The sequence below is a fragment of the Rana temporaria genome, chromosome 3 (assembly GCF_905171775.1).
Source record: "Rana temporaria chromosome 3, aRanTem1.1, whole genome shotgun sequence".
Classification (NCBI taxonomy): Eukaryota; Metazoa; Chordata; class Amphibia; order Anura; family Ranidae; genus Rana; species Rana temporaria.
Window position 1 is genome coordinate 445,230,195 of NC_053491.1, and position 27,294 is coordinate 445,257,488.

Here is a 27,294-nt window from a genome sequence, read left to right on the forward strand (position 1 = left end):
AGGTCCTCACTGGTGCGTGCAAAACAGCGCATTACTGCGCACATCACATGGGTTATCTGTGCCGTGCTATTTAAGCCATATGTTTTGTATGGCTCAGATCGCATTGCATCCGCACCAAAATTGTGCAGGACCCTTTTTTTCCCCCAGCACTTGAATCGCATCGCATGGTTGTTCACACCCATGCAAAGCAATTCTGGCTATCGTACTGCGTTTTTTCATCTGTTTCGGGGGGGTTGAATTAACATTGACAGCTGCAGCAACATGGACGCCGTGCAATTGCCAAGCAGAGCGGTGCAATGTGGCGAAACCCAGGAAATCTTGTGGGTTTCCCACATCGCATCAGTGTGTCAAAACTGCCAGAACAAGTAGGACTGCATTCACACCTTCACAACACGTCATGTTTTTTTTATGTTTTTTTCCTCACAAAAGCCTACAGTAGATCAGCCCCATTCATAATGGGCTGCTCTAAACGCAACAAATGTGCTTGTCTTTGGCAGCGAGCCGAGCGATTTTTTTTGCAATGTGCAAAACGTGCAACTGCTACCTGCATTTAGGGCGCCATTTAGAAATAACGGCACCGCAAGTGTGATGCGTGTTTTTTTTTCCACACATTTCCAGGAATGTGGGCAGAAACGTGTTCATACTTGTAGTGCTGTTATTTCTTAATGGCGCTCTAAAGGTGGGTAGCAGTTGCACATTTTGATGCACATGGCAAAAAAAGCGCTTAACTCGCTGCCAAAGACAATCAGGTGTGTGGCATGTAGTATTTCTGCCCGCATTCTTGGAATGCGTAGGTGTGAATGCAGCCTAAAAAAAATAGAAATTGGGGCGTTTTTTGCATCCGCGTTTTTCCCAGATGCGTGGGGGGCGTTGTTAAGACTCATATAATCATATCAGCTGAAGTCGTTTTAAGGCTGTGCGGTAAAAGAGGCAATTTTTATGTGTGTTTTTACGTCTGGTGTGAACAAGCCCTGAAAACAGATAGAAGGAAGATGTTCTGTTCCCACACACCCCTCACAACTCTTTCTCTCCTTTACCACAATGAATGAGCGTCGAGCGCTGCAAATATTTTCTATTTACCTACCAACATCTCAGCCTGAGGTGAAGGTCACATGTTATCAATCGATAGACCGTGTATAACCTATATAGAATCAGTGATCAATGTGTTATACCTTCAACAGAGTCACAGACTTTACCTCAGGTGACTAAAGCAAGCCATACATGGTCAAATTTCGAACTAATTTTCTTTTCAAAATCAGAACGTTCGTTTTTTTTGGGGATCCGATGATGCCACCATTGATTTTCGAAATTCGGCCAACCAAACTTTCATGTTGCCGGGAATATTCGTTTCTCTCCGGGAATATTCTTTTCTCTCCGGAAATCTTTGTTTCTTTGCGGGGATTTTCTTTTCTTGCACATGCACATTTTTTTTTTTTCTATTACATTTCTCGCACGATTCTCCCATCATTGATCAGAAAATCGTTAGTTTTTCCGAAAATTTCCAACATGTCGGATTTCTCAAATTTGTTTGCCGCACGAAAATCGGCTGTTGCTGCAGCCCACTAACGGTGCGAACTTCGTACGAAAATTCTTTGATACGATTTTCGAAAAGCCTTTAGTCATGAGCTTCAGGCGACAAACAAAAAAGAGCGGGAAGCTCAGAGCTCTCTGCGCATTGTGCTGTGATTAGAAGCAGACATGTGACCAGCATTGGCTTACAATTGGCTTGTGATTCTACATGGGGTGCTGTATTTAGACCTCTTTTCACACTGAAGCGTTTTTGCAGCGTTTTAGCGTTAAAAATAGCGCTATTAAAACGCTCATAAAATGCTCTCCATGCATCTCAATGAACCCTTTCACACTGAGTATGCCCCGCCATCTAAATTTGTCCCACCCCAGCCACGTTATATCGTTATTGTCTCAGGGTCTGATGAGAAAGCTGCAGCCATTCACAGTGAACATCTGAAGCTTCCTTCAGGAAACTGTTTGCAGGCTTTCTTGTGCATCATCTTTAGAAGAGGCTTCCTTCTGGGACGACAGTAATGCAGATCAATTTGATGCAGTGTGCGGCATATGGTCTGAGCACTGACAGGCTGTTCCCCCACTTCTTCAACTTCTGCAGCAATGCTGGCAGCACTCATATGTCTGTTTCCCACACATATACACTGTTATACAAGCTGTACACTCACTAATTTACATTGTAGCAAAGTGTAATTTCTTCAGTGTTGTCACATGAAAATATGTAATAAAATATTTACAAAAATGTAAGGGGTGTACTCACTTTTGTGATATACTGTATATGCTTTAATGACTTTCCACCTACGCTATAGCTAAAAGACGGCTACAGCGCATGCTTCCAGTGCTGGGAGGGCGTCCATAGGCGTCCTCCCATGATCGCGCTGCTTGGGCGCCCCTTGCGGCGTTGGAGGCGCGCTCTGTGATCCCAGAGTCTTTCGGACTCGGCTGATCACAGAGCAGGGTAAAGGGCCAATCACAGCAGCCCTTTACCACGTGATCAGCTGTCAGCCAATGACAGATGAACACAGAAGTGAACAGCCAGTTATTGGAGAAAGGAGGGAAGCCGGTAACCCGCTTCTGTTACTGTCCAACACAGTGCCCACCAGTGCCACCTATCAGTGCCTCATCATCAGTCTCTCCTATCAGTGCCACCTACCAGTGTCCATCAGTGCAGCCTCATCAGTGCCCATCAGTGAAAGAGAATAACCACCTGTTTGCAAAATGTTCAATCTTTTTTTGTTTCTTTAGCAAAAAATAGAAAACCCAGTGGTGATTAACCACTTCCCGCCCGGCCTATGGCCGATTTACGTCCGGGAAGTGGTTACACAATCCTGACAGGACGTCCATGGACGTCCTGCAGGATTTTGTGCCGTGCGCGCCTGTGGGGGCGCGCAGCGCGGCGATCGGTGATGCGGGGTGTCAGTCTGACACCCTGCATCTCCGATCTCGGTAAAGAGTCTCTCACGGAGACTCTTTACCACGTGATCAGCCGTGTCGAATCACGGCTGATCACGATGTAAACAGGAAGAGCCGTTGATGACAGACGCGAGAATAGGAGAGCCGATCGGCGGCTCTCCTGACAGGGGGGGTTCGTGCTGATTGTTTATCAGCGCAGCCCCCCCTCGGATCGCCACATGGACCACCAGGGAAGCCCACCCTGGACCACCAGGGTGGGCCAAAAAAAAAAACAACTCTGCAAAAAAAAAAAAAAAGCATTTAAAAAAAAAAAAAAAGATGCCAATCAGTGCCCACAAATGGGCACTGACTGGCAATATGAGTAAATCAGTGCTGCCACCCCAGTGTCCATCAGTGCCACCCCAGTGTCCATCAGTGCCACCCCACAGTGTCCATCAGTGCCACCCCACAGTGCCCATACATGCCCAGTGCCCACCTATCAGTGCCCATCTGTGCCACCCATAAGTATCCATCAGTGCCACCCATAAGTGCCGCCCATGAGTGCCCATCTGTGCCGCCTATGAGTGCCCAGTGCCGCCCATGAGTGCCCATCAGTGCTGCCTATGTGTGCCCATCAGTGCCGCCTATGTGTGCCCATCAGTGCCGCCTATGTGTGCCCATCAGTGCCGCCTATGAGTGCCCATTAGTGCCGCATACCAGCGCCACCAATCAGTGCCACCTCATCTGTGCCCGTCAGTACCACCTCATCGATGTCCATCAGTGCCATCTCATCGGTGCCCATCAGTGCCGCCATATCAGTGCCCGTAATTGAAAGAGAAAACTTACTTATTTACAAAAAAATTAACATAAAAAAATAAAAACATAATTTTTTTTCAAAATTTTCAGTCTTTTTTTAGTTGTTGCGCAAAAAAAAATCGCAGAGGTGATCAAATACCACCAAAAGAAAGCTTTATTGGTGGGAAAAAAAGGACGCCAATTTTGTTTGGGAGCCACGTCGCACGACCGCGCAATTGGCATTAAAAGTGCGACAATGGTGAAAGCTGAAAATTGGCTTGGGCGGGAAGGTGCGTAAGTGGAACATACAAGCCACATGCTTTGTGGCGTAAATGTTCACAATTGGTTGCTGCAGGTTTTTACATTGTCATGGCTCTTCCCATGTATTGCCCGCACTGTTTAGACGTCCTTTGTAGGAAGTACATAAGATTGACAGCACTGCAAAGATTTTCTGTAAAGAATAGGGAAGTAAATGAAGTGAGGTCATGGGGGGGAGGGGAGGTTGGTCACAAGACTTGCTTTAAAACTCCAGATTTCTGAACAAGTCCTCAGAGATCGCTGTGTACCCGGCACACGTGAGTTCCCAATTTGCAGCTCTTTGTCTTTCAGCCTCTGCTATCTGCCTAGACATGCATGCTCTTGTCTTCTATAGATTAGGAAAGTGAAAATATAGGCAGCGCCATTTATTGGCTGAGTGTATGTCAGCTTTTATAAACATGCAATTCCATTTGCCAGGTGTGCGTGAAAATATATTCATTAAGTCGCTAAAATTTAGCATCTCTATATCTTTACTTTCTTGCTCCTGTCTACGATGTCATAGTGGCTTAATTCTATGTTGGATGAAAAGTAAGCAGCAGGTACCCATCCCCTTACAGGGTCTATCCTACTTGTAAGGCTATGATCATTTTTTTTTTTAGTCAATGATCGCCGATCACTGGCTTACGAGTCACATACAGCTTTTAGTTGATCTGTTACTTCAGTTTCTATGCTGTAAAATGCTCATCTTGTGTTAAAGCAGAGCTTCAGTCCATTTTCCTGCTTTTAACTATACCACTCCTTCTCTCCCTCCATTCTCACAACTGCAGGTGAAATAAAAAATATTTTTTTTTTGGGGGAGGGGGGTGGGGGACCTTACATCTTGAAACTATCGATGCTCCCCGCTGAGACCACCGCCTGTGGAAGGGAATTCCACATCCTTGCAGCTCTCACAGTAAAGAACACTCTACGTACTTTAAGAATAAACCTCTTTTCTTCTAATTTTAATGAGTGGCCACATGTCTTGTTAAATTCCCTTCTGCGAAAAGGTTTTATCCCTATTATGGGGTCAGCAGTACGGTATTTGTAAATTGAAATCATATCCCCTCTCAAGCGTCTCTTCTCCAAAGAGAATAAGCTCAGTGCTTGCAACCTTTCTTCATAACTAATATCCTCCAGACCCTTTATTAGCTTTGTTGCCCTTCTCTGGACTCTTTCCAGTTCCAGTACATCCTTCCTGAGGACTGGTACCAAGAAGTGGACAGCATACTCCAGGTGCGGCTGGACCAGAGTCTTGTAGAGCGCGAGAATTATCGTTTTATCTCTGGAGTTAATCCCCTTTTTAATGCATGCCATTGTTGAGCCTATCATCTACTAGGACCCCCAGGTCCTTTTCCATCCTAGATTCCCCCAAAGATCCTCCCTTCAGTGTATAGATTGCATTCATATTTTTGCCACCCAAGTGCATTATTTTTGAGCTGCAAACCGCAGGCAGCTATAGCCCCTAGGAGTGATCATTGTGTTTTGCCAGCAGATAAGGCTCCCCCGCCAGCATAACACATTAGTGTCGTAGGAGGGGTTCAGTGTTGATGGGGGAGTCAAGCAATTTTCTTTCCTGCAACCAGTGGTTGCAGGAAAGAAAATTGAATTATCTATGGCTTACCCAATTGCATTTTCTTATAATCCTAAAACCAATCAAAGTTATGTAATCCAGTGGTTCTCAACCTTACTGAGCCCAGAGCTCCGTGACCGTGCCCGCGGGACCTGCGGACTCGATGTCTGCCGGTGTCCCGCGATCGTGTCACAGAGCTGCAGAACGGGGAGATGTCTATGTAAACAAAGCATTTCCCTCTTCTGCCTAGCGACAGGACAGTGATCTACTGCTCCCTGTCATCGGGAGCAGTGATCACTGTCGTGTCACTTGTAGCCCAGCCCCCCCACAGTTAGAATCACTTCCTAGGACACACTTAACCCCTTCATTGTCCCCTTCCCTGCCGGTGTCATTTACACAGTACTCAGTGCATTTTTATAGCACCGATCGCTGTATAAATGACAATGGTCCCAAAATAGTGTCAAAAGTGTCCGATGTGTCCGCAGCAATATCGCAGTCACGATAAAAATCGATGCTCGCCGCCTTAACTAGTAAAAAAAGAATTAATAATAAAAATACAATAAATCTATCCCCTATTTTGTAGACGCTATGGCCCAGATTCTCAAAGGGCTTACGACGGCGCAACGCAATGTACGCCATCGTAAGTCCTAATCTGGGCCATCGTATCTATGCGACTGATTCTTAGAATCAGTTACGCATAGATATCCATTAGATCCGACAGGCGTAAGGCTCTTACGCTGTCGGATCTTAAATGCAGTTTTTTTTTCGCCGCTAGGTGTCGCCTCCGTCGTTTTCCCCGTTGAGTATGTAAATTAGCAAAATACGCGAATTCCCGAACGTACGCGCGGTCGACGCAGTGAAGTAACGACGTTTACGTTAGATTTGCGTCACGTAAAGTTGCCCCTGCTATATGAGGGGCAACCAATGTTAAGTATGGTCGTCGTTCCCGCGACGAAATTTAAAAATTTACATCGTTTGCGTAAGTCGTCCGTGAATGGGACTGGACACCATTTACGTTCACGTCGAAACCAATGATGTCCTTGCGACGTCATTTAGCGCAATGCACGTCGGGAGATTGTAGGGACGGCGCATGCGCATTACATTCGGCGCGGAAACGCGACTAATTTAAATGCTCCACGCCCCCTACCCGGCTACGCCGCCGCAACTTTACAGGCAAGTTCTTTGTAAAATAAAGCCCTTGCCTGTAAAACTTGCGGCGGCGTAACGTAAATGACATACTTTACGCCGCCGCAGTTTTACGCTGTGACGGTATCGGTATGATATCCCCGTCAAAGATTCCCTTCTTCCATAAGAACATCACCCCAATATTCCACTAGGAGGAATATTCCTGAGATCGCCCATTAAGCCACACATTAGTCCAGGCTTACTGCTAGAACAAGACAGACTTTAATGTTATATCACACAGCTTATATGTCATTTCCAAAACTGTTACAATGACAAATCTCCGCCCCCCCCTCACACTGGGGCTTCCATACAGATTATAGGCAGACACGACGGAGCCGAGTCTGAAAACACATTTTCTTTAGACAATGACATCAAGGACGCTGATTACTAGTTGTACTAAATACATTAACTAGACCGCTCGACCCCGCATATAGAGAGATAATTACCACACTGGAGCAATCAGAATAATTAACACAAGCCACTTAAACACAGATCTCCTTCACACAACACAATAGATCAATTAACCTTTAGAAATAGTGAGGGGACATTAGCACGTCAATAACCTGCTAGCCGAGGACAGAATTACACAGGGCAAGCAGGGAGAATTAGACTGAGACATATAGGCAAATGCATCACATACGCCCATCTACGAGAATCTGGGCCTATAACTTTTCCGTAAATCAATCAATATACTCTTATTGTGATTTTTTTTTAACAAAAATATGTAGAAGAATACATATCGGCCTAAACTGAGGGAAAAACAAATCTATATATTTTTGGGGGATATTTATTATAGCAAAAAGTAGAAAATATTGCTTTTTTTTCAAAACATTTTTTGTTTATAGCGCAAAAACTAAAAACCACAGAGGTGATCAAATACCACCAAAAGAAAGCTCTATTTGTGGGAAAAAGGGACATAAATTTTGTTTGTGTACACCGTCCCACAACTGCGCAATTGTCAGTTAAAGCGACGCAGTGCCGTATCGCAAAAAATGGCCTGGTCATTGGGCAGCCAAATCTTCCAGAAGTGGTTAAACACACACTTTCTTGCTCTTTTTTTTTTTTTTGCAGAGGATAATTAGTAATTATTAGTAATTCCCAGCTTCTACTTAAAAATGATTAAAGCTGAACTTCATGCAAGCTTCTAAATACACAATTATAAATGTAGATATTGGTAATATCAGTCACATGACTGAAAAAGTTATGTGCACTCCTGCTGAGGGTGCTAAAACAAGGGATTTACCAAGCAATTTGGTCCTCTAATGTCTACTCATAAATGTTTTTTTTTGCGGTGGCCTTCTTCAATTTATTGTTTATTAAGATTCATTTTGCAGTATAAAATGTTCTTTGTTTCGTTGTAGTGTCTTCAAGCCAGAAGATGGCGCTGCAGCTACTGATGTTCCTGCTGATGCCTTACCTGTCCTCTGCTTCCATCTCTTGTTATGGGGATAATGGCCAACCAGTAGACTGGTGAGTTCCCATTGGTCATAGGCTCATCAGTTTAAGTTTTGGGCTTTCCTATAGAGTTCTGAGACAATATTGTTTTATATTTATTGTACCGTATTTATCGGCGTATACCACGCAGTTTTTTGCCCTGAAAATCACGGCAAAATCGTGGGTGCGCGATATACGCCGATACCTGCTTCCCGCGCTGAGTTTGAACCACTGCGCCGGCATATACCGAGCGCAGTACACTCGGGTATAGTCAGGCAGGCTCGGCTCCTCTCGCGGTCACGTCCTGTGTGTCCTGTACGTCCTTTACGCGAGAGGAGCCGAGCCTGTCTGACTATACCCGAGTGTACTGCGCTTGGTATATGCCGGCGCAGTGGTTCAAACTCAGTGCGTGAAGTGGGGATCGAGCGGGGAGGACACCACGATGGCCGCAGAAGGACGCCGGACCGGACGATGGACACGATGGACATCGGGCAGGACGCGATGCACGATGGGGAAGACACCGTCGAGAGGCATCCAAACTGTAAGTATTTTTTTTTTTCCAGGAATTTTTCTTCAAGTTCGGGGGTGCACGCTATATGCGCAATAAGCCGATAAATACGGTATATAGATTTACTCAGGTTCTTGATACTTTAAAAGTCAGTTTTCCTGACTGATGAACATACAGGCCCGGATTCACAAAGACTTACGCCAACGTATCTTTATATACGCTGCGTAAGTCCACGGATGCGCCGTCGTATCTATGCGCCGTATTCACAGTACAAGATACGCCTGAATTTTGGCTTCCTACGACCGACGTAAGTCTCCTACGCCGTCGTATCTTGGGTGCATATTTACGCTGGCCACTGGGGGCGCTTCCATTGATTTACACGTCGAATATGTAAATGAGCGAAATACGCTGATTCACGAACGTACTTGCACCCGTCGCAGTAAGCTACGCCGTTTACGTAAGGCGTACGTCCGGCGTAAAGATAAACCATCAAATAGTTGGTCTAAGTCATGTTAGGTATGGACAACGGAACTGCCGTCGGATTTTACGTAAGTCGTACGTGAATGGGGCTGGGCGTAGGTTACGTTCACGTCGTTGCCATTGAGCCGTCGTATCTTAGGACGTAAATTCGACGTCATTATGAGCATATGCGCGCATGCGCCGTTTGTTCGGGAATTCATTTACATGGGGTCGCGGCTAATTTTAATACAACACGCCCACTACCTTCCTAATTTGAATTAGGCGGGCTTACGCCGGCCCATTTACGATACGCCGCCGTAACTTAGGGAGCAAGTGCTTTGTGAATACTGTACTTGCCTCTCTATGTTACGTTGGTGTAGTGCATATGAGATGCACTACGCCCGCACAGAGATACAACGCTCTCTGTGAATCTGGGCCACAATCTTTATTTTTTTCCCTTATACTGCACCTTCTAGGTTTACATCTATGCAGGTTGTGGTTGATGTTTTGTGTTTGTGATGCATTTTGCTTCTTTTTTTTTTTTCCTGCTTATAGAAAAGTATGACAGTTCTGTTTATGGAGTATGATTTGATGCAGCTTTGATGCAACTTGAGTGTCAGAGAGTGTAAAATCGTATCAAAGTAGCACTCCATGAACAGAACTGTCATACTTTCCTATTAGCCAAAAAACCCGTCAAAACCCATAAAAAAATCCACCCTTTCATTTTTTATGCTGGTCCATTAAAGACTTTTACATGCAAAACGCAATCTGCTGCTAGAAAAAAAAATCCCTGAACCTTTCCAAAAAATACTCCGGCGCAAAAGGCACAGATGTTAACTAGATCTATAGGAAACCATGTTAGGCCCCTTTCACATGTGCAGACCGTATGTCCGCATTTTTATCCATCTGTTTGCGGATGAAAAAGGGACATACATTGGTCCCTATGTGATTGCGGGTGTCAGCGGATGAACATCCGCTGACACCCGTAATCGTCCGCCTCCGCAAAGATACGATTTTGCGGACGGAAGAAAATCCTATTTTGTCTTCCGTCTGCGGATCGGATGAACATGGACACACGGTCCGTGTTCATCCGACCCCCCCATAGGGGAGAGCGGAGAAAAGACAGGGCGGTCCCTGCACAGTGTGCGGGGACCACCCTGTCAGCCAACGGCTCAGCGGGGATTTTACGGAGCGATCCCCGCTGAGCTGATGGACACACGGAGGTGGATCATTACTGATCCGCCCCCTGTGTGAAAGGGCCCTTAAAGTGACACAAAGGGTCAGTTTTTTTTAAATTAAAATAACAAACATGCCATACTTACCTCCACTGTGCAATTTGTTTTGCACAGAGTGGCCCCGATCATCCTCTTCTGGGGTCAGCTTTCTCCTCCAAGGGGTTTACCTTGCGGGCGCGCTCCCGTGTCATACACTCAGCATCCATAGCCGCCAAGTGTATGACTCAGCCTTGCCCCCGGCGCCCGCGTCATTGGATTTGATTGACAGCAGCGGGAGCCAATTGCTGTTCTGCTATCAATCTATCCAATGAAAGCCATGGAGAGTGCCACACGGGATCGCGCCCATGGAAATTCGGGGCTCAGGTAAGTAAAATGGGGGAGGGGGGGGGCTGGGGGGCCATACACTGCAAGGTGTTTTTTCACCTTAATGCATAGGATGCATTAAGGTGAAAAAACACGAAGGTTTGCAACCCCTTTAAATGGACTGTAGTACGTTTCTGCAAAACACACTAAAAAACGCATAGGTGTGAAACAAGGGTGGGGGTGGGGGGGGGATTTGATTGGTTGCAGTTAGTTTGTTTGATTGGACAATGGAACAGGAGAAGCACACTGATGAGACCATCACTCACTCCCAGTATTAAATGGACAGGGCTGTGCAATGCACAAATGCATTATTAGCAGGGATTGAATTACAGGAGGCTGATGTCAAAGACAGATCCAGGTACCTGGATGAAAGTATAAATTAATTGATTATTTTTTTTATATTTAAAACTGGATTTAAAAAAAAAAAAAAATCTAAAATGTTATTTTAAAGCCGCTGATTTGCACTGTAATATTCTGGTTGAATCTAATTTCCAGGTTCATTGTGTACAAGCTTCCCCATCTGGATCGCAGCGCTGAGGCTGGAATGAAGTACATGTACCAGGATGGTAACAGTGAAGGCTGGAAGGCAGGGGTGTCACTGATGAACAGCACAGACAGCGCAGTAGGACGGACCGTCAGTCAGCTTTACAAGTTCTCACAGTCCCAGGTGACACTGCAGTGGTCCTCTTGTCTTATACCTAGTAAATTCAACTGTGTAATGTCATTGTATGGCCAATTAGGAGCTGGCCCTGACACTAGCCATACAGGTTTAGCTATGCATTCAGATCTCTCCCATTGAGCCCTGCCCTGTGGTGTGGATGAAGCAAGTTCCCATGCCAGCTATTGTATTCAGCAGCCAGCAGGATTTTATTTTAAATGCTTAATTACCTCTTGCCTACCATGAATAAAAACTGCTGCATCCAAGCTCACTCAAGGCCTAAAGCTTTGGGAGCCTAGATTACATGGTCAGTGACTATCAAGCAAGGCCGATCCTAGGCAGGGTGCACAGGGTGCTTTGCACCCAGGTGCCTGCAGAGGTGGGGGCGCCAAAGTCACAGAGTTCTCCCCTCCCTCCTTCTAACCTTGTTTGTGTCTGTCCAGAACTAGTATTCTGAGCATAGGTGTGTGTCCGTTAGGGTGCCCACATGTCCCGGATTGCCCGGGACTGTCCCGCAATTGACATGTCTGTCCCGGGCACCTTCATTCCGGGACAATACAATGTCCCGGAATGAAATAGAGGACACAGCCACCCCTTACTAACTGAAAACTACATCTACAGAACTGGTTGCTAGGGCCAGCGCTGCCTGGCATCTTGCAACCAGTGATAATTTACTCTCAGACAGTGAGACCGGGAGCGAGGCCTGCGCCTAGTGCAGCGCTGCTGTCCCCACCCACCTCGGCACCTCCTGCTTCTCCGGTGCCCAGCGGCAAGCAGCAGGGACTGGTGTGATCTTTACTCTTAAGAAAGTGACGCCACTCCTTTCCTTCTATGCACGTGGCTCATGCAGAGGGAGTGACAGTGGCACTGCATCTGGTGGCAGGCTATGGGTGGCAAGTGGCACTGCATCTGGTGGCAAGTGGCACATTCACCTGACAAATAACCCGTTGCCAAACTACATTACCTCCCTCATCTTTTCTTGGGGGAAGGTGAGAGAGGGGGTGTGTCCCTGAATGGCAGTTTGCAAATGTGGTCACCCTAGTGTCCGTCCAGAACTGATGTGTCTCTGACCATCTCCTGTACCATGTCTGTAGTCTCTGATCATCTCCTGTACTATGTCTGTGGTCTCTGTCCATCTCCTGCACCATGTCTGCAGTCTCTGACCATCTCCTGTATCATGTCTGTAGTATGTCTGGGGGCTCTTTCTAACAGACTCTCTAACAAAAGCCCTCTCTGTGCCCATCAGAGAGGCCCCCCTCCGGGTCCCAATAAAGTACTCTGCTTCTCTTCCTGTATTTTGTTTATTGTTATGAGATCATGTAAGGATCCCAGGGTAATGAAGACTTTGTGGGGGAGCATCTCTGTGGTTGAGTCGTTGCCATAGAAACATTTGTAAAGGGGAGGAGTTAGTAAAATGACCACGACCATGTGGGGGGCACCAGAAATATTTCTGCACCCAGGCACCTGTGACCCTAGGATCGGCCCTGCTACCAAGAGCATTGTGGATGTTTCATGTCATTGGAGCCTGCAGCTCTTTGCATCACTGAGTACCATTCAGTGCAGAAGAAGAGGACACTACAGGTCATATCACTGACCTAAATTATAGAAGAATATTTTCTCTAATTTAGTCCCAAATTAATCACTGAGCCACCTCGGTTAGAGCTCTGGATTAAACTGTGCTGCCCTTGTTGAGGATCAGGCTATATTGTATGGCTGTGGTGCCTTATCACAACACTGGGTATACAGAAATTCTTTAGTAGGTAAACATATTTCATGAATGTAGTTTACATGTGTACAGTGCCTTGAAAAAGTATTCATACCCCTTGAAATGTTCCACATTTTGTCATGTTACAGCCCAAAAAAAAAATGGCCAGGGTGGGAGCCAATCAGCAGGTCCGGCGGACGCGAAAGCTGGTCGTGACCCGCCGATCGTTCCCAGGAGAGGCAGAACGGTGATCTGCCTATGTAAACAAGGCATATCACTGTTCTGACAGGGAAGTACACAGAGATCTTGTATCCCTGCTAAGCAGGAACACAGGGATCTCTGGGGCAGATTCACATACAATTGGACAGGCGCAGCGTATCAGAGATACGCTACGCCGCCGTATCTTACCTGGCTTAAATTCGAATCCAGGAAGAATTTGCGCCGTAAGTTACGGCGGCGTAGTGTTTTTCTGGCGGTGTATTTGAAATTGGGCGGGTTGGGGGCGGGTTTCATTTAAATGAAGCGCGTCCCCGCGCAGAATGAAATGCACATGCGTCGTTCCTAAATTTCCCGCCGTGCATTGCGCTAAATGACTTCGCAACGACGTAATTTTTTTAACTTAGACGTGACTTACGTCCATCCCTATTCACGGACGACTTACGCAAAAAAAAATTCAAATTTCGACGCGGGAACGACGGCCATACTTTAACATGGCAAGTCTATCTGTACGCCACAAAATAGCAGCTTTAACTATACGCCGTAAAAAGCCGACTACAGACGACGTAAGAGAATGCGACGGCCGCGCGTACGTTCGTGGATCGTCGGAAAAAGCTAATTTGCATACCCGACGCGGAAAACGTCGCAAACTCCACCCATCGGACGCCGAAGTATTGCATCTGCGATCCGAAGGCATACGAAGCCGTACGCCTGTCGGATCTTACCCAGATGCCGTCATATCTTGGTTTGAGGATTCAAACTAAAGATACGACGCGGGAAATTTGAAAGTACGCCGGTGTATCAGTAGATACGCCGGCGTACTTGCTCTGTGAATCTGCCCCTCTGTGTTCTTCCAGTCAGTCTATCCCCCACACAGTTAGAAAACATCCCCTAGGGACACATTTAACTCTTCGATCCCCCCAGGTGTTAACCTCTTCCCTGCCAGTGTCATTAGTACAGTGACAGTGCATATTTTTTTTAGCACAGATCAATGTATTAATGTCACTGGTTCCCAAAAAAGTGTAAAAAATGTCAGTTAGGTGTCTGATTTGTCTGCCGCAATGTCGCAGTCCCGCTCAAAATCGCTGATCACCACCATTACTAGTAAAATAAATAAATAAAAATTCCATAAAAATATCCCCTAGGTTGTAGACGCTATAACTTTTGGGCAAACCAATCAATATATGGATATTGAGATTTTTGTTTACCAAAAATAAGCAGCAGAACACATATTGGCCTAAATTGATGAAGAAATATATATTTTTTTTTTATTGAATGTGTTTTATAGCAGAAAGTAAAAAATATAGTTTTTTTTCAAAATTGTCGCTCTTTTTTTGCAATGCAGTGCTGTATTGCAAAAAATGGCCTGGTCATTAAGGGGGGTAATTAAGGGGGTAAAACCTTCTGTGGCTGAAGTAGTTAAATGCAATTAAAAAAAAAATACACATTAATGAATTTAAAAAACAAAACAATAGTTACCCCCATTTTCTTGAATAATGTGAAAGATGTTACGCAGAGTAAATAGATATCTAACATGTCATTCTTTAAAATTGCGCACACTTTTACAGGTTACCTGTTTAGGGTTGCAGAGGAGCTCTTGTGCTAAAATGATTGCTCTCGCTCTAACGATCGCGGCATGATTTGAACAACGTTTACATATGCGGGCGTGACTTACGTATGCGTTTAATTCTGTGCGTGAGCACGGAGGGATAAGGCACTTTAAAAAAAATCATTTCTTAAGTATTTAACTTTTTATTTTTAAACTGTCTCTTTTTTTATTTTATTTGTTATCACTTTTATTCCTATTACAGGGAATGTAAACATTCCTTGTAAAATAAATAAGCATGACAGGTCCTCTTTACTGAGAGATCTGGGGTCAAAAAGACCTCAGATCTCTCATTTAACTTTTAACCACTTGCTTACTGGGCACTTAAACCCCCCTCCTGCCCAGACCAATTTTCAGTTTCCAGGCCTCTCACTCTTTGAATGACAATTGCGCGGTCATACAACGCTGTACCCAAGTGACATTTTTTTATCATTTTTTTCCCCCACAATTAGAGTTTTTTTGGTGGTATTTGATCACTTCTGCGGTTTTTATTAAAAAAAATTAAAAAGACAGAATAAAAAATAAATAAATACAAAACCGTTCTATATTTTGTTATCAAATTTTGCAAACAGGTAATTTATCTCCTTTATTGATGTACGCTGATGAGGCTGCACTGAAGGGCACTAATGGGCTGCAATGATGGGCTGCATTGATGGGCACTGATAGATGGTACTGGTGGGCACTGAGAGGTGGCACTGAAGGCAGGGCCGGTGCTACCACTAGGCAAACTAAGCAGCCGCCTAGGGCGCACTGCTGCCTAGGGGGCGCCCGACCACTGGTGTTCCTGCTCTCTTCTCTCTGCAACTAAGTCTCAGCATCAGCAGGCAGCCACCACTCCATTTGATCATAGTGTCAGAGGCAGCGGAGGACCGTGTCTGTGTCCTGACTCCCGAATGAATGAAAGCAGCCAAACATTCATTGATGGGCAAGGGTGAGGCTGCATTTGATGGGCACTAGTGAGGCTGCATTTGATGGGCGCTGGTAAGACTGCATTTGATGGGCGCTTCAATAAAAATGTTGGGTATACATGAGCAGGGCAGGGCAAAGGGGGTAGGGTCAGGGGTGGAGCCAAGGGGGGCGGCAAAATGATTTTCGCCTAGGATGTCAAAAATCCTTGCACCAGCCCTGACTGAAGGGCATTGATAGGTGGCACTAATAGGTGTCACTGATAGCTGGAAGTGATGGGTACTGATAGGTGGAAGTGGTGGGCACTGATGGGTGGCAATGCTGGGCACTGATCAGCACTGGTAGGTGACACTGATAGGCAGCACTGCTAGGTGGCACTGATGAGGCACTGATTGGCACCACTGGTGGGAATTGCTAGGTGGTATTTGTGGGCATTGATAGGTGGCACTGTTTTGCACTGGTGGTCACTGCTTTGTGGTACTGTGTACGCTGATGAGGCTGCACTGAAGGGCTCTAATGGGCTGCAATGATGGGCTGCATTGATGGGCACTGATAGATGGTACTGGTACTGTGGGCACTGGCAGGTGGCACTGGCAGGTGGTACTGGTGGGCACAGATGAGGCGATGATCGGCTTTTTTTTCTCCTCACGTTGACAAATGATTACCGAGCGTTTACATCACTTGATCAGCTGTCATTGGCTGACAGCTGATCATGTGGTAAGGGGCCGGGATCTGTGATCACCCGAGTTTCAGTGACTTGATAATCACAGCACGCGCCCCTGCAGGGCACACTCGGGGATCGTGAAAAGAGGAGGACATCTATTGACGGGCTTCTCGGCAAAGCAGGTCCGCGCTGTAGCCATCAATTGGCTAAGTTTTTCATCCCTGAGAAGCAGAAGTGAGGTCAGAGGTCGCTCCGGTCCTCCATGGGCAAAGAGACGAGCCATATAAATCATCCTGACCATAAGTGCAACATTGAAATCTCAATGACAGCTCTGAGCTGCTGGACGTCTCACGGGATCACTTTGCATGACTACCATGAAGCTCATGATCAGAGTCAGAGATGTGAAAGAGGAAGGGTGGCTTAGACTTTGCTGATGCTGCTTAAGTTGTGCCCTTGCAGCATAAACTTATTCTTCTTTATATACAAAGCCGGACCTTTTCAAAACCTGCTTCTTCTTTTGCCATTTACAGAATGATGAAAGCTGAACTACAGGAATTACACAATATCTACCCTTGCCACGGAACCCTCCACACGGCAAGGGTTAAATGCTTCTTTAGTTTTGGCGTACAGCAATAAGGTGTAATAGTTACCATACTCCTGACTCCGGCAGGCTTCCTCCATTCATGCGACTGATCTAACATAGTGTACCCTAAGGTGCCTAAAATTAATCGACTATGAGCATGCTGGCAGAAGTAGAGAGCACAGTGAGCAGTGAATAGGTGATAGATTAGCGTATTGCTGCTTTTTCATTGTCCAATTAGCAGTCAGGGTTAGAGCTCTGTGCTGCCCTTGTTGAGGATCAGGCTATATTGTATGGCTGTGGTGCCTTATCACAACACTGGGTATACAGAAATTCTTTAGTAGGTAAACATATTTCATGAATGTAGTTTACATGTGTACAGTGCCTTGAAAAAGTATTCATACCCCTTGAAATGTTCCACATTTTTTCATGTTACAGCCAAAAAATATATATATATTTTATTAGGATTTTATGTGATAGACCAACACAAAGTGGCACATAATTGTGAGGTGGAAGGAAAATAATAAATGGTTTTAATTTTTTTTTTTTTACAAATATACAAATATTGTAGAACCTCCTTTCACTGCAATTACAGCTGGGAATGTCTCTACCAGCTTTACACATCTAGAGAGGGACATTTTTTCCATCCTTCTTTGCAAAATATCTCAAGTTCTGTCAGATTGGATGGAGAGCGTCTGTGATCAGCAATTTTCAAGTCTTGCCACAGATTCTCAGTGGGGTAGATTCAAGAAGCAATTGCGCCTGTGTAACCATAGGTTACACAGCGCAATTGCTTACTTGCCCCGGCGTAACGAGTGCTCCTGATTCAGGAACCTCGTTACGCCGACTGCAGCCTAAGGTCTGTGCGGCATAAGGCTCTTATGCCCGCATATCTTAGGCTGCATTCTTGCGATGGCCGCTAGACAAGACAAGCCCTGCGTACGCAATTTACGTTGTTTACGTACAGCGGTTTTCGCGCAAGGCTGCCCCTGCGATTAGCAGGGGCAGCCCATGTTACGTATACCAATCGTTCCCGCGTCGCAAAATTTGAATTTTACGTAGTTTGCGTAAGTTATTTGTGAATGGCGCTGGACGCCATTCACGTTCACTTTGAAGCAATGCGACGTCATTTGCCGCAATGCACGTCGGAAAAGTTTCCCGACGGAGCATGCGCTCTACGATCGGCGCGGGAACGCGCCTAAGTTAAATGATTCCCGCCCCCTACGGGATCATTTAAATTGCGTGCTCTTGCGCCGGGCATTTTGCCGGCGCGCCCGCGCAATTTACGGAGCTTCTGCTCCGTGAATCGAGGGCAGCGCAAAAAAATTGCGGTGGCGCAGGGGAAAATCGTTGCCCTGCGCCTCCGTAATAAATGCGCAAATCTCTTTGAATCCGGTGACTTTAGGTCTGGACCTTGACTAATCCATTCCATTGTAGCTCTGGTTGTATTTTTAATGTCGTTTTCCTGCTGGAAGGTGACCCTCCGCCCTGGTCTCAAGCCTTTTGCGGACTTTAATGCCGCGTACACACGACCGTTATTCGGGTTATAAAAAAATTACGTTTTTTTTTTAATGTCATTAAAAACGATCGTGTGTGGGCTCCAGAGCATTTTTCACGATGTAAAAAATGGGCATTAATTATTAACATACAATGATGAGAACCATATCCTCTGTTTTCTTTTGCAGAATGTGGCGTATATACTGTATAACGATCAGCCGCCTCACGACACAAGCAATGAAGTGCGTGGCCACACCAAAGGTATCCTCATCATTCCCTATATTCTGCCTATGGCTGAACATGTTATCATAAGATTGAACTGTTTTTTTTTTATATTAGCATTCTAAATTAATATTTTGGTTTTTGGTGGCTGCTGGGGAATGGGGGTGTTTCAGGGAATGGGGGTGTTTCAGTTTGTCCCATATTCTAGAAAATGGATCTACGTTATGTAAAAAGAGTAACAAGCGGACATACTGTAGGCAAACCCCATAGTGTGAATCTGAAGTAATTTTATTTTTTAAAAATCTTAGAATGCACTTACATTGTACTTAAATTAAATTGCACATGATAAAATCAAACATGTAATAGAATGCGCCCTGGGCACTATGCGCTCCACAGAACGGTGACTCACTATGCGTTTCGTCAGAGTGACGTCATCGGGAGCGGCACCATCTTACCTAGTTTGTCCCATGCCCAACATCTCTGCACATGAGTTGGGATCCGAGGTCACTTAAAACAACTCTGGGATTTTTGTATGAAATACTCTTGCACTGCTCCCCTACCAGCTACATCCCCCAACGCAACCTGTCTTCCCCCTGCGCGCAATTGTTAACTGCTTTAATAGTAGAGGAAGAAGCTGTAATTCTCACCTTCGTTGTTATTTTGTGGTGGGTTTCCTCTTCTTTCCGCTACTCCTAGTTGTGAGTAAGGCTTTATCCTCACCTACAATGCAGGACTATGGGTCCTGCATTGCACTTGATGACGCCACTGGCCAGAACACCTTAGACAAGAGGCTTCGGGGGGCAGTGGCAGGCAGTTGTGCAGCATAATTTGGAGTCTGCTAAAGCGAGGAATAAGGTAAGTATCACAATTTATTCTTCTACCCCTCAATTAGCCTTTATTTCTTGCAGCGTGGCAGAGTTGGTAGGGAGGTGGGGGCCAGTACAGGGGGATTTTTAATAAGATAGCGTAAAGCTGAATTTCAGGCACAAAGCATATTCCTCAATAGCTACAAAGGATATAAATCCACTTTGTGTGCGCCAAATAACTTGCAAACCTTGACTTCACCTTTTAAAAGTAACAGTGACATCATCATGGTGCTGCACATGATGGCAGAGAGCAGAGTTGTGGGATGGGCCTAGCAGGCTCCACCCACTACAGGCTGTTTGCAGAAAACTGCAGGAGGGGGCGGAGACAAGACCAGTCACCCTGCACACAAAAAAGAGCAGCAGTGAGCGGTCTATATTACAGGAAGCTCTGGCACAGAGGTAAAGTTTCACACTGAATAACTGCACAGTAGACATGTGAAATTTGTTTAGTCCCAAATAAATTTTTCTACGAAATTCAACAAATTTGTTAATTCGGAAATATTCGAATTAGCGAAAACCCATTTAACAAATTTTTTCAAAAATCGGAAATTCGATCATTGGTAAATTCGAAAATAAGAACGAAAATCCGAAGATTAGAAAACCCTAAAATTCGAAAATCGGAAATAATAACTAAATAACTACCGTATTTATCGGCGTATACCGCGCACTTTTTTGCCCTGAAAATCAGGGCAAAATCGTGGGTGCGCGGTATACGCCGATACCCGCTTTCCCGCGCCGAGTTTGAATACTGCGCCGACATATACCGAGCGCAGTAAACACGGGTATAGTCGGCCAGTCTCGGCTCCTTCCGCGCTCACGTCCTGGACGTACAGGACGTGAGCGCGAGAGTTGCAGAGCCTGCCCGACAATACACGAGTGTACTGCGCTCTGTATATGTCGGCGCAGTATTCAAACTCGGCGCGGGAAACGAGCGGGGAGGACGCGAGGACGCCGCAGAAGGACGCCGGACCCGACTAAGAGGACACCCGAAGCCGCAGAAGGACGCCGGACCCGACGAAGAGGACACCCGAAGCCGCAGACGGACACCGGACCCGACGAGGCCGCCGCGCAAGACACCAAAACTGTAAGTACAAAAAAAACTTTTTTTCCACAGGATTCGGGCAACTTTAGGGGTGCGCGGTATACGTGGGAGCGCGTTATACCGCGATAAATATGGTAATAATTACTACTACTAAATAACTAATAATAACTAACTATTAAATTTTAGGTATTGGAATTTCCTTTCAAATTTGGCTGTTAGTGAACGTAATGACTACGAATTTATCCAAAGTTACGAATAATCCGAAATAACGAATGCCACATCTAAACGAATTGAAAGTAACAAATTAATAATAATAATAAATAATAATAATAATACAAACTTTTTATTATTATTATTATTATTATTATTATTATTATTATTATTATTTTTATTTAATATTATTATTATTAATTAGTTACGATCCATTCATTTAAATGCGGCATTCATTATTTCAGATAAATTCGTTACGTTCACAAACAGACAAATTTGAAAGGAGATTCCAATACCTATAATTTAATAGTTAGTTGTTATTATTAGTTAGTTAGTAAATATTTCAGATATTCAAATTTTCACATTTTCGTTCCTAATTTCGTATTTTCTTTCTTAATTTCGTATTTTTCAATTTTCGTATTTCGACTTTCCGATTTTTAGAATTTTAGAATTTACAAATTATTCTAAATATTGAATCTCATGACCCATAAAAAAACAAAACAAAAAAAAACGAACAAATTTTTTGGCAGTGCACATGCCTCCTGCACAGATCTGAAAGCAATGTACAAAGTACAGCAACCCAGGATTCTCAACCAGACAGCTTGAGGGACTCCAGGGGGGGTTTGCTTAAAGTGGAGTTCCACTTGCTTTTCTGATTTTTTTTCAAAATTGTCGCTCTATTTTTGTTTATAGCACAAAAAATTAAAACCGCAGAGGTGATCAAATACCACCAAAAGAAAGCTCTATTTGTGGGAAAAAAAGGACGCCAATTTTGTTTGGGAGCCACGTTGCACGACCGCGAAATTGTCAGTTAAAGCGATGCAGTGCCAAATTGCAAAAAGGGGCAAGGTCCTTTAGCTGCATTTTGGTCCGGGTCTTAAGTGGTTAACACTCACCTGTCCCATGGTCCGGCGATGCGGCCGCCCAAAGCCTCAGTTCTTTCCCCGCCTCTTCCCGGCATCACAAGTGTGTGCACCCAGCGACAGCTTGCCGTTTGACAGCCAGGTGCGCACTTCGCATGCGTGAGTTGCGCTTTGCGTCCTGAATGGCCGAGCAAATTTCTGGATTCTGTGATGTGTCCCAGAAGTTTGCAGAGAGGGAGGTGGGAGGAGGAGGAGTGGCCTAGGCAGGCGGAAGTGGGAGCTGGGAACCTGTCAAAACTAGGTACCCACTCCCCCGCCCAAAACAAGACATAAGAAATGTGGCATTTCAAGGGGTTAGGAGTCCTTAAAGCGGAAGTTCTGCTTTTGGGTGGAACTCTGCTTTAATGCAGAGGAAACTGGCTGCATTAAAGAAATTTGCACCATCTATGACCTGACTTAGAAGCTGTGAGGCAGTGGTGGGAGGTCAGGAACTGGGTGTATCTGTCAGCAGACCAATGAAATTGTAAAAGGCATTGTACTGAGATATGGAGAAACAAATTCTACTCATAAAATCCCAGGTAGGTGTAAACACAGGTTATGTAGATCAGGTGGAATCTTTACTTTTCCTGAAGCACATCGATAACATTTCTGGATGTTTTTCTCATTTTCTTAGGTGTGATTCTTCTGGACAAAGAAAGTGGATTCTGGCTGGTACACAGCACCCCCGGTTTTCCCCCATCTGCTTCTTCCCAGTACGACTGGCCCAGCAGTGCACATCACTATGGTCAAACCTTCATCTGTGTCACTTACCCATACCTGCAGTTCAAAGAAGTCGGTGAGGAACTGAAAAAGGGTTGGAGTAGCTATTAGAAAGCTGGTTGATCTAAGAAGAGAAGGCCATAACTATTTGAGCCAGGGAAAAAGGCAAGAATGAAGCCGACCTATCCTGCGGGAACAGGAAGATTAATATAGAGATGAAGTTGATTGGTACTAAAAAGCAGAAGGAGTGGGGGATCTATGAAGAAACCATTAAAAAAACTGAAAGGGGTTTGGAGTAATAATATTGGCGAAGCTGACTGGTTTAGGCAAAAAGGGGAATGCCCTAGAGTGGCTATATGAGAAGACACAAGCTATATGAAAAGAGGCAAGAGCACCGTAGAATGAAGCCAACTGCTCCTGCAAGAGCAGGGACATGACTGGTGTACTCAGGGGCGGACTGACCATTAAGTCACTCGGGCACTGCCCAAGGGCCCCATGCCACTAGGGGGCCCATTAGGGTTGCCAGGCTCAGTAAAACCAGGAACAGTATGTAAAAATCTTTGGTTTTTTTTACATCTGTCCCTGATATGTCCGAAACTGACATGCTTTTGATGTGAAAATCCAGAGATTTTAGCTGCCCTGCCTCTGCACTGCCTCCTGGCGTGGTGGCCATCTGTAAGCCCGGGGGCCCCATAATCTTCTATTGCCCTGGGGCCCCGTGAGTTGTCAGTCCGCCCCTGGGTGTACTGCTAGTGTGCTTGCTGACCTAAACCACCCCACATCCCCTATTACATAAACTTACTTACTATATTAAACACCTGACACCTTCTGGATTAAATGGCCAACAAAGGCCCCTTTTATTAATTCCAAAAGCTAACATATAAAAATAACCATTTTAATAAATATATATCTTTAAATAAATATATATATTTAACACATAACCATTTTAACCCAAACAACTTTCTTTAACTGCTGCGTCTGAGGTTCCTGAAAGAAGGTAAAAAACTTGCTATGTTATCGGCTGTCCACCATCACCATCTAGCCGTGATCCCACCAGCTCAAAGACAATGACTCGATCCTTCTTTCACCATACAGCCCGACGACCAATAGCCCATATACCCAGATAGTATATACCCATATTGAGACAGGCCCCAACCCGTACCAACCATATCTGATATATACATATAAATATATATATATACCAACCACCATCCGACCTTCAGGAAACAGAGACCCCTGCCACCACCTGAAACAGAAAAAACCCATAAAACACACACACCTATACCAGACAGCTGTCTAAACGGAGGGAGGGACAATTCACCACTGTGTTACCTCTTCAGCCTTTCTAGCCTTTTTTGTGGTTAATGGACACAGCATGGGCTGCTAGCCCCACCCTGTGTCCAAACAAAGTAGCCTCTTCCTGCCCATCTTCCTGGTGCAACCTGCACAGCATCCCCCCCCCCAGTCATGTGGCCCCTACTCCTAGGTTCCCTTTTCTCCGGGGCTGTCTTTAATGTAGCAATCCATCGGTTACATTTTAAAGCAAGTTGATATTTTTTTATCCGAAGGTTAAATAACCTATGGGGCCTACACACGATCGATTGGTTTGGACCAATGAAAACGATCCTTCAGACCGTTGTCCTCTGGTTAACCTATCGTGTGTAGGAGGCCTTAGACTGTATTAATGTAGTGGGAACACTTACATTGTGGAAGACAAATAGCTCTTTCAAAGTACTTATGGCAACAGTGGAGATCCCCCGACGCGTTTCGTAGCATAGTACATCGTCGTGTTTATTCATGATCATGTGCACCATATCACTTGATTAGCGCTTCACTTTTTTGGTTCTACTTGTAAAGTGAGGGGGAGGATGCTTAAAAATGAAGCTGATTGGTCCAAAGAAGGAGGGCAGGTCAATTGGAAATTTACATTATCTAGCCCTTAGAAGGAGGGGTTTACTTTTCAGTGGTAACCTCAGTTGGGAGGGGGCACTTAAAAAATTAAGTTGAGTAAGACATTTGGATGTTGATGAAATTAAAATGAATTGGTTCAGGGAAGTAATAACTGACAGTACATCTCCCTCTCAGGAACGCAACTCCTGTACAACACCATCACTCCATATGATTCCTCTGTTCCTGACTGCTTCAGTGTGGATCTACCTGACCTAAAGAATGCAGCAACGAAGGCGGAAGTGAAGTCACCACCCTGGAACCGGCAAGTCACCCTCACTTCTGCAGGAGGCAAAAAATTTGTGAGTTTTGCCAAGCATGCCAGATTTGGAGACGGTAAGTTAAGAAGGAAATTTTCATGGTTTTTGATCCATTTTTTTTATATTTTCTCTGTTTTATAAGATTTTTAAACAGATTTATATAATGTTTTTATTGATAAAAGTTTAATGCAGGATTCATCACACAGCATTCACAGAGCTCTATGGGTTTTTGAAAGGAAGAGCAAAGAAGTACCTGTTTTCATTTCAGGCTGTGCCTCTAATTGAAATGTACATATTGAGCCATAAAGAGGTGGAGGTGAGAGGTGTCAATCCTTTGAGTCATCCAGCTGTGTGTGTAATCTGAGCTTCGACTATTAAGATATGTAACAGACAGATATCTCACCGCTCCAGGTGAGCCCCGTGAGCAATCAAGGGTTGTTGAACCACCAAGGTGCTGGCAATGCTAATGATAGCAAATAAATGGACGAGAACTGGACAGCCGCACTCCAAAATCACTTAAAAAAGTTGTCTTTTTATTTTTCAACTGCACAAACAGTCACAGCAAACCAACAAGATACAGTATGGCCGACGCGTTTCGCACTTACAGTCAGTGCTTAGTCATGGCTCAGCTATTAAGATATGTAAACTACAACTATTTTTTTTTTACAAGAGTCACCTGTGTACCTATGAGAAAAAATATTACTTGCATATGATGCTGTCTCTCTCTAGCATTAAAGTGGTTGTAAACCCTCTTTTGTCATTTACACCTACAGGTAAGCCTACATTAAGGTGTTACCTGTAGGTGTTAGAAATATCTCATAAACCTGCACGGTTTAGGAGATATTTGGAATGACAGGCACCGCCGTCTACGGCGCATGTGCCGTAAACAACGGCGCGCAGGCGCACTAACAATAGCCGTCCTAAACACGCGCGGCGTGACGTCATCTCTGCTCCGACCAATCACAGCACCGGAGCGGTGATACCCTGGAGTAACCTCCGGGAGCGATGGATGCAGCGGAGGGGGACACGAGGACGGCTTCTGGTGCTTCGTTCTAAGGTAAGTACGTGCATAATGAGCTAGTATGCTAGTCATACTAGCTCATTATGGCTTGGGCTTGCAGGTTTTTTATTAGAACATTTTTTTTTTAACAGGGTTTATAACCACTTTAACACAGCAGTTCTTGGGCAGATCCACAAAGATCTGCCCTGGCGCATCGTATCTGAGACTTTTTTTGGTTTGAATCCTGAAAGAATTTGAGCCGTAAGTTACGGCGGCGTAGTGTATCTCTCGCGGCGTAACGGCGCCTAATTCAAATCGGCGAGTAGGGGGGCGTGTTTCATTTAAATGAAGCGCGTCCCCACGCCGAACGAACTGCGCATGCGCCGTCCCTAAATTTCCCGCCGTGCATTGCGCTAAATGACGTCGCAAGGACGTTATTGTTTTTTACATGGACGTAAATTATGTCCAGCCCCATTCACGAACTACTTACTTAAAATGTTTAAATTATACGCGGGAACGACGGCCATACTTAACATTGAGTACGCCACCAAATACCAGCTTTAACTATACGCCGGAAAAAGCCGACTAGAGAAGGTGTAAAAGAATACGATGGCCGCTCGTACGTTCGTGGATCGTCGGAAATAGCTAATTTGCATACTCGACGCGGAAAACGACAGGAACGCCACCCAGCGGACGCCGAAGAATTGCATCTTAGATCCGAAGGCGTACGAAGACGTACGCCTGTCGGATCTAACCCAGATGCCGTTGTATCTTGTTTTGAGGATTCAAAACAAAGATACGACGGGGTAAATTTTAAAGTACGCCGGCGTATCAGTAGATACGCCGGCGTACTCTCTTTGTGGATCTGCCCCCTTGTGTTTCTTTGTACACCCATAGCATACTTTTATTACTTGTTGATTCTGCCGGTATACCTGTAAATTCTTAACTACAGCCGACCATAGCCGGCCAGCTGAACCGGCTGAGGTCCCACCCATGTGCGGGCAAGCTAAATGTACCCAAATTGTTTGAGTAACCTGAAGGATTTTACATGCAATTATTGCAAGTGGTTGTTAAAAACCGCTAGTGATAATCAATTTCTTCTCCCTGGTGAGGACGGGACAATAAATAGGTAATGTGAAATCCGCTATACTGTGCAGTAATTCATATTTAAATTGTAAAATAGCACTCAATGCCACATTTGGATTACACATATACTGTACAACAACCAAAGAAAAAAACATATGTTCACTGGCAAGACAAGGAGCACAAAGCTTATATAATAAAATACAAGTACTTAACCAACCAACTAGCTAAATGCAATTTTTATTTAGCCTTAAACATAAAAATACATTCATAAAAGCACTATACATTCTCTCATTCGTATAGTTTGTTATATGGGTAATAAGACAATAATCTGCTGGTTTATTGTAATAAGATATTACAGGGGTAATAAGACACTCAGGAGCTGGGTTACTGTAATAAGATATTACAGGGGTAATAAGACACTCAGGAGCTGGGTTACTGTAATAAGATA

The 27,294-nt window shown here is 44.9% G+C and overlaps 1 protein-coding gene across 3 annotated transcripts in view; it reads left to right on the top strand.

Moving 5' to 3' along the window:
• DNASE2 (deoxyribonuclease 2, lysosomal) overlaps positions 1-27,294 on the top strand; it is a 141,427-nt gene that overhangs the window by 112,164 nt on the left and 1,969 nt on the right. For 2 of the 3 annotated variants that reach the window (XM_040346538.1, XM_040346536.1), the window contains exons 3-7: positions 8,122-8,230; positions 11,255-11,426; positions 18,780-18,852; positions 22,468-22,629; positions 24,639-24,836. In XM_040346538.1, the coding sequence (XP_040202472.1) occupies positions 8,139-8,230; positions 11,255-11,426; positions 18,780-18,852; positions 22,468-22,629; positions 24,639-24,836 (697 nt within the window). In that variant the 5' untranslated portion in view covers positions 8,122-8,138. Of the gene's footprint in view, positions 1-4,184; positions 4,284-8,121; positions 8,231-11,254; positions 11,427-18,779; positions 18,853-22,467; positions 22,630-24,638; positions 24,837-27,294 lie in introns of those variants that run through there. The other variant, XM_040346537.1, reaches the window with a different exon arrangement.